Below are 11,606 nucleotides of genomic sequence, written 5' to 3'. Positions count from 1 at the left end.
CTTGACCTCCCTCAAAATGACCATGAACTTATTAGTTTGTCCTTGATCTGTACATTCAGAAAATACATTATCACACTTGATGCAGTAGACAGTAAAGGAGCTATAATAGAGTATGTAAAAACAGAACTGCTCCGGACGCTAGGACCATCCATTCAGGCAATGTTGGTATCATCATCGTTTAGGCGCATGGTAACTAAACCAACCCCTGTACCAATGCAAGGTAACATCTTTATTAACCCTCATGGTTTTATGAGTTTGTGTTACAAATTAATAAAATTTATGTAGGCCTTGTTACGTCCAGGTTAGTTTCAGATAAACAACGCCTCGTGACTACGTTCACTACTTTTATTCCATCTCAAATATATACATTCCAGAGTAGCACTCGTCCTAATCGCTACCAACTAACCCCTTGCAATCTTTCACTCCAACTTTTATACCGCATTCGACCTTGGGATAACAATACATCAACACACCGGGGTTAACAATACTCTAGGGTAAACTCAACTCACACATGCACTCTCCCCTAATTCTAGATTATTCTAACCTATTTCTATCTAACCTACAATTGACTGTAACAGGCCTACATAAACTTTGTAAAGTTAAAATATATATTTATGTTTTCAGTGGATGAGAAACCAGTGCTGAAACTAACAGTAACCCCATGGGCTACTGGTAATATAAATCTGGAATGGACACTGGAAAACAATAACATATCTGTACAAACATATTTCTTGGAAATCAATGAAGATAATGCTAATAAAAGTGAATTTTATTCACAATCATTTAGTGGAAAAACATCAAAGTCTAAAATAAAGGGATTGAAACAAGATGGGTGAGAAGACATTTTGTTTTTTAAATATTTTGGTTATTAATTTTTTTAAAAAGTGCTCTGTACTTCAACATTTTTATTTTTGGTACCCAAATAATTTAGGGCAGATCAAGGAACAATGGTTAATGATATGTGTAATTATTAGACCCATCTGATCCCAATTAAACTTACGATTTTATGAAAATTTGTAGGTGACAGGTTGATTATTTCAGGCCATGTTATGAATTAATATTAACAGATCCACCATTAAAAGTTAAAATGGGTCAATTTTTATAATTTTTAAATAAGAAGTAGTTTTGATAATTATTTCAGAGTCAGCATTTAAGCATCCAAAATAATGTGAAAGATCAAATGCTTTGTTTTGTGTTTGTAAACTAGTCCCTTTTGGGTGGTAAATCTTGCAACTAGTCTTAATGGAACGAAATAATGAAGTTGAATTTTACTTGACTGTGCACAAAGATAAAGATAAAATTAGGCTCTGGGGCTGTAAGGGATAATACAAGTTGCTTGTATGTTAACAAACATTTTGCTTCATTAAGGAAATACATTGCCACACTGAGAGCTGTTGCAGATTTGGGAAGAACAATTGAGTATGTGACAGTTGGATTTGTGATGCCATCTGCTGGTGAAGAAGGCAAACCTGTTACAGAATCTTCAGACAACCGACAGATGATGACTAAAAGTCCTACCAGCGGCACGGTGACTGCAACAGCAGCAGGTAAACTATAACATTGTTAATTCTTGTTTAAAATTTGCTCCATGCTGCATTTTAAAAAAAAATTGTTGTAATTTAAAAATGTAATTAATTTTAAGAACCTGGCTCTATACCATAATTGAAAAAGTTAACAATAAAAATATTTCAGTTGATGAGAAACCAGTGCTTGAACTAACAGTAGCGCCAGGGTCCACTGGTAATGTAGATCTGGAATGGACATTAAAAAACAACAACAGACCTGTCAAAACATATTCACTCATATTTCATGATGCTGATAAGTACATAGTCCGTTCAGACATTCTAAGTGGGAACATGTCAAAAGTGGAGCTTAATGGATTTACAAATAATAAGTAAGGATAATTAGCAGGCCTCCATGTGCAATTCTACCTTTAACTTAAGTTTTTGGATACTATATTATATTTTATAAGCTATGGGATAATGGCTGACTTTTTTTTTCTTAAAACCTATAACCCTGCCCTCCCCCCAACTCTTTGTAAAGCAATAAAATGTAATGAATGTTTTAGAAATAATATATTGTCAACTTGTTGTTTCTAATTGGTCTACAGCGAATTTAAAAAACAAAAGTTGATGTTTGTAAGATATTTATTTTATCTATGTGATTGTTTCCCTTGCTACAGACAATACCAGGTGAGACTTGAAGCATTAGATGAGAATGATGGTCTTATTGAGTATGTGACAGCTAGATTTGTGATGCCACCAAGTGGTGAAGAGGGGGAACCTGTCATAGAATCTTCAGACTATAGAGGAGATTCTACTGGAGACATGATCACAACTGTGGCACCCAAAGGTGAATGGAAGGTCCATTTTAGAACACAGAGATACATGTACAACTGATTAATTTATTTGAAAGTGCTAAAACACATGATAACTTGCTACTTTGATGTAAAACTAATTCAGTGGATGACTTGCTACTATAATGTAAAATTAATTCAGTGGATGACTTGCTTCTTTAGTATAAAATGGATACAGTTGATAACTTGCTTCTTTAGTGTAAAACTAATTCAGTTGATGACTTTAATTTTTAGTTGAAGAGAAAGCAGAATTGGAACTGACAATCAAACCTGAGCAAGCTGACAATGTTGATATTACATGGGAGTTTAAGCCAAAGAATACCAACATTGCTGTAAACAAATATAATTTGACAATAGCAAGTGATGACTCAAAACAAAGTTTAGCTCTTTCAAATGTTCAAATGAGAGAATCGTCAAACACACAATTAACTGGATTTCAGGAAAACAAGTAAGCGATAATCGTTGTACCATCTTATCTAATGTTTAGAGCAACTTATCTGATGTAACAATCATTCTACCATATTATCTAATGTATAGAGCTACTATTCTGTTTCACCTCCCCCTCTAGAGAGTATGTTGTAACAGTGAAAGCCCTGGATGAGAATGATGAAGTCATTCAGTTTGTCACTGCTAGAGTTTTCACCCCACCATTTGATGAAGAAGCAGAACCTGTCATTGATTCTTCTGATAACAGACAAGGGTCTACAATAGACAACTGTAAGTACACAATCTTTGCTTTATCTTTAGTTTTTTTTTATTTATTAGAAAACTAGCTTAAATATGCCTTAGACTTTACCTAAAGAAAATTATAAATTACTTTCAGTGGATGAGGATGCAGAAATGGAAATTGTATTAGCTCCAGGTAAAAATGGCTCAATGGCATTAGATTGGACTCTACAGAATAGCATCAAGAGGCCTGTTCACAGATTTAATTTAACTATAACACATGCTGACCCAGGTCAAACATTGTTTTATGCCAACTCTGCTTCTAAAATGTTGTCCAGCTTTAAAGTGAAAGGACTGCATGAGAACATGTAAGTATCAGGTGAACATACCCTTAAGATTTTTACCCGTAGGATTAGTTTATCAACCACCAGAATAGGCTTCTTTTTCTTACAAGATTTAAATCTATCTCTTCTTCTTCTTCGTTCTTAATTTTAGTGTTTGAAGGGATCCCCTCCAACACAATTTAAGTCTACATGTCAACTAGTTATGTGCCCTCGAGGCCATTGACTCTGATTTCAGCCTGCTTTTCTTTTTGGATTTGCTTCAATAGCCTTTGTCCAACCAAGAACAAACTACAAGGTAGCAGTTGTTTGATTTTGGAGTTGTCTCTCCCAGCAAAAGAGCCTCATCTGCCAGAGGGTTTGAACTCGAGACTTTTTGGTTTAGCAACAATGAGCTTTTCAGACTCAACCACGCTTAAATCTAACATCAAATTTTAGCTTGGCACTTTTTCTTTTATGTATTTTATGACCACACATTTTCAATCATTTTACTACATGAAGGGCAAGCATTAATGTCAACATAAGGACAATTAGAAAATATATTTTTTTCTTTTAGGCGTTACCTGGCCATGTTAAAAGCTTTTGATGACAAAGAAGAATTGATTGAATATGTGAATGCTAAGTTTGTGGTACCACAAAAAGGACAAGAGGGGACCACTGTTGTTGAAAATTCTGCAAACAGATTGAAATTAGGAGGTATTTACATTTGGGGTTAATATTTTTTCATGACAAAATATGTCTTCTACAATTTTTAACATAAGTGGTTACCTACAAATAATGTGTCTCGTTAAGTAGGGGAGTCCGATTTTTGTACGGTGATTTATAAAAAAGAATACAACAATCTGATTCAGGCAGTTTAACTGAGAAAGCAAAGATGTTTTGAGAGTAAACTGTTTTTTTACCAACATTGGTTTATTATTCAATTTAAATTATCTTAAGTTATACCTGCAAATACTGAAGTAGGTAGAAGGCTAGCAACATTTTGCCAGATTATACAATTTTTACAAACTGGTTACAGTGTGCAAATACTAAGGTAGGTAGAGTGCTAGCAACATTTTTGCCAGATTCTACAATTTTAACAAACTTTATGCTTGTAATGAAACAGTTAAGAATTTGCTCCTGTAAAAATCAAATCTTGAAATAGCATTGAAAAATTAATGATAAAAGATAAGCAACATTGGCTTTTAAACTTTGAAGAAGCATAACCAAATTTGATTAGAAACTTCTTTGTTTCCTGGTACCATGCAGCTATTTAAATGTTTGGCTTACATTTATTATTTTATAACACACCTGAACTCACCTTACTAAGTTGCTACAAGGGTGGGGAGGGTAGTGTTAGTTACAAGATTAAGGTCCATGGTGTGTAAACAGATTGTGACCCTGCGGCTAGTGAAGATGGATATGAAGTGAAACATTCATTAACTTTGCATGAATACAGTTTTCCTGTTGATTTAAGTATACCTACTCTTTTTACAGATTATAGTTGAAGGTTGCAATAACAATTTGCCAAAGTAATTTGTTTTTAGTATAAAAATATAGCCAAGCGAACATGATTATTTAAAGGATTATCTCTAGGGGAAAAATTGTTTTAAAATAACATCTAATGTAATCAAACATTTTTTAGTTTCATATATTTCTTTTGTGATATAGCCTATTATGTCAATACATTGTGTGCTAATTTTTGTCTAGATGTTAACTTGCAAACTTCAAAATATGTGTAAAAAGATTTATTTTTTGTTTATAAAGTAACATACAGAAAAAAATGCATTAGAATACGGTGGTTTTGTTCATGTAAAAAAATTCTCTTGGGTTAGAAAGTGATGTGTAAGTTCCAAAACATTTAGTAATACCTATAAAAATCATGGTGTACCATTATCCATCTCATAGATGGTGTTATGACCTGCTTTCCTAACCTAATCCATTCAGGCTACTCATTGTTTTCTTTTTCCAAGTCTGCATCATTGATTATTGCTCTAAGCTTTGTTCTGCCTTTTAAAGTAATTTTCTTTTGGAGTTATGGGTCTACACTTACTCCGCTCTGGGTTGACATTCTTTTAATACGACCCAACCATCGCAGTTTTCTATCATATTCCCGCCACTATTGTAAAGTTAGTGTATCTCATAGAGCTCTAGGTTGGTTTATATTTTGCAATCATTTTCATAGTTTATTGTTTTAGATATTTTTGAGGATTTTTCTCTCTTCTGTAATCTGTATGATTTTTGTGGTTTGTACTAGGTCCAGGTTTTACTGGCATACACTCTCTCTACAATTATTGTTATATTATTGTTTTCTTTGTGCTCACACTGATGCTCTTGCTATTCAGTATGTTGTGCTTCCAATGGTATTACATGTGGCCAGCCAGAAGAAATAATTTAAAAAAAAAAAATTCTAATAGGTTTTACACTGTCCAGATTCCCAAATATTCAAATAGGTTCACTCTTTTCAAATAGGGATTTCTAATTTAAGTTTTTTATTTTTGCTAATCACTTCTAGTCCTGCATGTAGAGGTGCATCTAGTAATTCAATAAACCTTTTATGTCTTCATCTTTTTTTTTTCTAAAGGATTGCATATCCAAGATACTGATCTGGTTGGTTGCAAATAGTGCTCAATAGTTTTTGTCACTCAGTTTCTCACAGAATTATCTTGCTACTGTTCCTTTAGTGTTTATGTTTCCAATTATCCTCTTTAATGTTATGTCATAGTCTACCACTGATATGGAGGTGTCTTGACTACTCACTCTATAACTTTATTCTAACTTTTGGTGTTGTTTAATGTCATAAGTAAGTTTGTTAGGTTTTCAAAAGTGAGGTATTTTTATAGTTAAGAAAAAGTTTCTTTTTAGTGCATACTTTTTTTTTGTATAAACATTCTCATGAAATTTGTTTCATTGGAACAAGATATCATGATCCCTGGATTTATACAAAAGCATGACAACCAAAACATTTTATACCTGATGTTAAAAATGTTTCAGTGAATGAGAAACCAGTGCTTGAACTAACAGTAACCCCAGGGTCCATTGGTAATGCAGATCTGAAATGGACGCTAGAAAACAGCAATAACAGACCTGTCCAAAAATATTTTATAAAATTTGAAGATGCTAGTAAAGAGCACCAGTTTTCCAAAACTCTAAATGGAAAAATATCAGAAGAAAAGATAACCGGATTGATAAATAACAAGTAAGAAATTCACTAGTCGGCAATCAATAATACAGTTGACACTTTTTAGCCACATTTTTATCTTTAGTTTTTATTATATAATAATACTTGGTTTGTTTATTGCCACTGTCTTTAGATAAAATAATCTAACATTAAAAAAACATCAATTAACATTACTGCTACTTATTCTTTGCATAAAACTTTTTTGCTCTACTTCTTTATATTTGGTGTTGCTCATAATTAAACTATCTATTTTTATTTTCCTTGTAACAGACAATACCAGGTGAGACTTGAAGCATTAGATGAGAATGATGGTCTTATTGAGTATGTGACAGCTAGATTTGTGATGCCACCAAGTGGTGAAGAGGGGGAACCTGTCATAGAATCTTCAGACTATAGAGTAGCTTCTACTGAAGACATGATCACAACTATGGCACCCACAGGTGAATGGATGGTCAATTTTAGAATACAGAGATACATGTACAACTGATTAATTTATTTAAAACTGCTATAACATTTATTGATAACTTGCTACTTTGATGTAAAACTAATTCAGTGGATGACTTGCTACTTTAGTGTAAAACTAATTCAGTTGATGACTTGCTACTTTAGTGTAAAACTAATTCAATTGATGACTTGCTACTTTGCTGTAAAACTAATTCAGTGGATGACTTTAATTTTTAGTTGAAGAGAAAGCAGAATTGGAACTGACAATCAAACCTGAGCAAGCTGACAATGTTGATATTACATGGGAGTTTAAGCCAAAGAATACCAACATTGCTGTAAACAAATATAATTTGACAATAGCAAGTGATGACTCAAAACAAAGTTTAGTTCTTTCAAATGTTCAAATGAGAGAATCGTCAAACACACAATTAACTGGATTTCAGGAAAACAAGTAAGTGACAATCGTTGTACCATCTTATCTAATGTTTAGAGCAACTTATCTGATGTAACAATCATTCTACCATCTTATCTAATGTATAGAGCTACTATTCTATCTGTTTCACCTCCCCCTCTAGAGAGTATGTTGTAACAGTGAAAGCCCTGGATGAGAATGATGAAGTCCTTCAGTTTGTCACTGCTAGAGTTTTCACCCCACCATTTGATGAAGAAGCAGAACCTGTCATTGATTCTTCTGATTACAGACAAGGGTCTACAATAGACAACTGTAAGTACACAATCTTTGCTTTATCTTTAGTTGTTTTTTAATTATTGGAAAACTAGCTTAAATATGCCTTAGACTTTACCTAAAGAAAACTAAAAATTACTTTCAGTGGATGAGGATGCAGAAATGGAAATTGTATTAGCTCCAGGAAAAAATGGTTCAATGGCGTTAGATTGGACTCTACAGAATAGCATCAAGAGGCCTGTTCACAGATATAATTTAACTATAACACATGCTGACCCAGGTCAAACATTGTTTTATGCCAACTCTGCTTCTAAAATGTTGTCCAGCTTTAAAGTGAAAGGACTGCATGAGAACATGTAAGTATCAGGTGAACATACCCTTAAGATTTTTACCTGTAGGATTAGTTTATCAACCACCAGAGTAGGCTTCTTTTTCTTATAAGATTTAAATCTGGCTAACATCAAACAAATTTCAGCTTGGCAATTTTTTAAATGTATTTTATGACCATACATTTTCAGTCTTTCTGCTTCTTGAAGGGCAAGCATCAAAGTCAACTTAGGGACAATTAGCAAATTTTTTTTTTCTTTTAGGCGTTACCTGGCCACATTAAAAGCTTTTGATGACAAAGAAGAATTGATTGAATATGTGAATGCTAAGTTTGTGGTACCACAAAAAGGACAAGAGGGGACCACTGTTGTTGAAAATTCTGCAAACAGATTGAAATTAGGAGGTATTTACAGTATTAAATTAAAGTTGTCCACTGGAAAGCAATAAGCTATTTCAATTATTGTAGTCGATTGAAAGATATTTCCTTATTCAATTATTGTAGTTTATTGGAAGGAATTTTTTCATTTTGATTACAAATGTTATGTCTAAAGATTTCTGATGTAAAATATGCCAAACTTTCTCAGATGAGAAACCAGTACTGGAACTAAGAGTTACCCCGGGAGCCTCGAGCGAAGTAGATATCAACTGGGGTATTGAAAACAACACATTAAGACCAGTTGATAAATATAAAGTAACCATCACCCATGATGATGCTAGTAAAACAACATTGGAATCATCCACTCTAGATGGCAACCAGTTCAGTTACCAAACAACTGGTCTCAACCATAACTAGTAAGAGCTTGAGTCAATCTAAGGTCTTTACTTAAGCACTTAAGTCACTTTTATCATGGTATCAAGGATAAATATGTAAGTGCTGTAGTCACACTTATCAAGGTCTCAACTATAATATGTAAGTGCTGTAGTCACACTTATCAAGGTCTCAGCCATAACAGTTAATTCTTATGTCACTCACTGTCATCATGGTCCCACTCACAATACTAATTGGACTAGTCAGACTTCCAAACTTTTGTTCTGTCAGTTGAACAATTTTAAAAAGATTATTGCCTCCCCTACACCACTCATCTCATAAGATTGTAAATTTTTTTACCCAACTGTTATTCTCCTAGAACAAACATAAGTATAAACATACTGACACTGTCAGTTGTTGAATAATGGAACATTCAACTATTCTAGTCTTGTTGGCCCTTAAGTAGCCACACATAGGCCTACTCTGTTTTTAAATTGTTAGTTCATGTAACCAATTGTTATAACATTGACTTTTTTTAAAAATTGTTAGTTCATTTAACCAGATAACATCTGAATTGGTTTTTAAATTTTTGGTTCACATAACCAGTTGTTATAACATCTGACTTTGTTTTCTTTTTTCAGTCCCTACATAGTAAAGTTGGAAGCTTTGGATGCCCGGGGTAGACTTATAGAGTATGTGACAGCTAGGTTTGTGATGCCACCCTCTGGTGAACAAGGGGAACCTATCTTAGAGTCTTCAGATAGGAGACAAGCTTAAGGGATGGAGCTAAGGCAAGTAGGTTTTAGTTGGATACACATTAAACTAGATATAATAAATAACTGGATGAAGCCATGAGTATAAACAGTTGAGGTAGAAATATTTGTCTAATTATTAGGTTGTCACTACCTCAACACCATGAAGCTAAATAAATTGGGAATGATCTCCCCTAACCTTTCTCCAAAAGTCTTATTTATGGAACTTCCTGTGCTATGGGATAACAGAAATTATTTTATTAATTTTTTTTTAATACTGATATATTTAAGTTAGAATAGAATTGCATAGAAAATGTGTTACACACCTAATGAATGCAAACAGTGTGTGTATACTATAATGTAAAATTGATACTTTATAAAGGAAACATTAAATACCTTTTTTTTTGAAAAATAAGAAATAGCATTAAAATACTACTTCTAATCACTGAAAATTACTCAAAATTTAATAGTAACCAGTGATTAGATAATATGCCTACGTATGAAATTTCGTCCAGCTAACTGAAACAGTAGTTAACTTATTGGTTTATTAGAAGCCAGAAATACAGCAAATTACCACTTCCGGGGGTCGGATGTCTCTCAAAAATGTAGTGATGCAAGTATTAGATGAAATTTTGTTTTCTTAACTGAAAGAGTACTGAAGTAATCTTGTTCCCACAGAAAAAAAGCAACGGACCATTTCCGGTTACTGGAAATCATTCAAACGTTGATAGGAAACTACAAATTTGATATAATACTTCATGAAATTTTGTCAGTTTCCCTTTCAAACCTGACAGTCTATGGAGCAAGTGAAGTAGAGTTCACTTGTTTCTGTTACCTCAGCATACGAAGAGATAATGTGGTCAGCACTATGCCCAGCCGCCTTTACTTTTAGGTACCCATCAGAGTTAGGTGGACTCAGAGACGGTCTACTGACTTGAATCCGGATTCGAACTCGAGACTAACGGGTTAGCAGTCCAGCTCTCTACCGCTAGACCACTCCGTCCGTCCAATTCAATTTACAGCACAAGGTGTTCCCAAGCGGTCATCCATCTAAGTACTAACCACACCAGACGTTGCTTGACTTCGGTGATCGGGTGAGAACCGGTATCTTCAACGTTGTATGGCCATCAACATAAATGAAATTGTACTCAAGTTTTTGTGTAATAGACACACACACACAGATGTACAGAAGCAAAACTGTCAAAATTGCATTTCATTTTAATTACAATACTATACATCCTCTTTACTCTGTAAACAAGAAGATAAAAAAAGGATAATTTTAATTAATACAGTGACACAAAATATTTCATTATCTATATACTAAACTATTTCTTTGTCCAGGTAGCTGTCTAACAGTATCAATTTGAGCTGTCCCAAGTCAGGGCTGTCCTAGAGAAAAATGTGGAAGTAGTTGACTGCAGTATGATCAAGCACTGTTATCATTTGAATGCCTACCACAATTAGCTTGTCTGTGAAAGGTCTGCTTGTATAAGGTGTGTGTCCATTGGTTTGTGTATGAATGTTGGTGTGTTTCTTATGGTTGACTGACAGTTTTATACCAAGACCAACATACAAGGTCTCTGTATTCATGATATTTTATGTATATCTTACTGGAAATTATTCTAATAAAATAAATTTTTTTTGTTTAAATGATCAACATATTTGTTTCATTTTTTTAAACTGTGATATTAAAGTACAAGTTAATTTTAGATATTTGCTTCCATTTTGAATTGAAATAATTCCAATTAGCTTTTTTTTCTGATATGAGCTAGATGACAAAGGCCAATATGTTATTCAGACATTTTGTTAACCCACATAGTGATGCCACTGATCTAGGCTACGTGTTTTTGGAGTTTTTAAAAATAAATTGTATTGGTAAATCTCAGCTGTAACCTGTTACCTTTATTGGCTTTAGTAACAAAAAAAAATGTTAAAAGGTAGCAGACATGTAGACTATGTTTGATAGCATGCTGTGATTGCTCCATCAAACTAAGCACAGCAACGCTGTTGTGTTTTTTAAAAAAGTACAACTCCACATCTTACCACAATTCATGATTCTAAAGCCTTTAATATGTCACAAAATTCTTTCTCTTTTGTTATCTCCTTCATTAAATTAAATGGATAAAT

The 11,606-nt window shown here is 33.4% G+C and overlaps 1 protein-coding gene and 1 pseudogene across 4 annotated transcripts in view; one reads left to right on the top strand and one right to left on the bottom strand.

Annotated features, from left to right (window-relative positions):
- The window catches only part of LOC131954050 (uncharacterized), a 31,499-nt gene extending 20,385 nt beyond the window's left edge, over positions 1-11,114 (top strand). For 3 of the 4 annotated variants that reach the window (XM_059317537.1, XM_059317538.1, XM_059317535.1), the window contains 18 exons: positions 60-220; positions 625-832; positions 1,369-1,547; positions 1,693-1,894; positions 2,183-2,352; positions 2,591-2,804; positions 2,925-3,073; positions 3,180-3,390; positions 3,920-4,059; positions 6,337-6,541; positions 6,794-6,963; positions 7,205-7,418; positions 7,543-7,691; positions 7,798-8,008; positions 8,243-8,382; positions 8,564-8,771; positions 9,369-9,518; positions 10,821-11,114. In XM_059317537.1, coding sequence (XP_059173520.1) covers positions 60-220; positions 625-832; positions 1,369-1,547; positions 1,693-1,894; positions 2,183-2,352; positions 2,591-2,804; positions 2,925-3,073; positions 3,180-3,390; positions 3,920-4,059; positions 6,337-6,541; positions 6,794-6,963; positions 7,205-7,418; positions 7,543-7,691; positions 7,798-8,008; positions 8,243-8,382; positions 8,564-8,771; positions 9,369-9,504 — 3,067 coding nt within the window. In that variant the 3' untranslated portion in view covers positions 9,505-9,518; positions 10,821-11,114. Of the gene's footprint in view, positions 1-59; positions 221-624; positions 833-1,368; positions 1,548-1,692; positions 1,895-2,182; positions 2,353-2,590; positions 2,805-2,924; positions 3,074-3,179; positions 3,391-3,919; positions 4,060-6,336; positions 6,542-6,793; positions 6,964-7,204; positions 7,419-7,542; positions 7,692-7,797; positions 8,009-8,242; positions 8,383-8,563; positions 8,772-9,368; positions 9,527-10,820 lie in introns of all 4 variants that reach the window. The other variant, XM_059317536.1, reaches the window with a different exon arrangement.
- Positions 10,493-10,611, bottom strand: LOC131954079 (uncharacterized; annotated as a pseudogene).
- Positions 11,115-11,606: the final 492 nt, after the last annotated feature.

Source organism: Physella acuta, unplaced genomic scaffold (genome assembly GCF_028476545.2).
Source record: "Physella acuta isolate Inbredline_101_S28 unplaced genomic scaffold, ASM2847654v3 ptg000970l, whole genome shotgun sequence".
NCBI classification, from domain to species: Eukaryota; Metazoa; Mollusca; class Gastropoda; family Physidae; genus Physella; species Physella acuta.
This window is presented reverse-complemented; position numbering and strand designations above follow the sequence as displayed.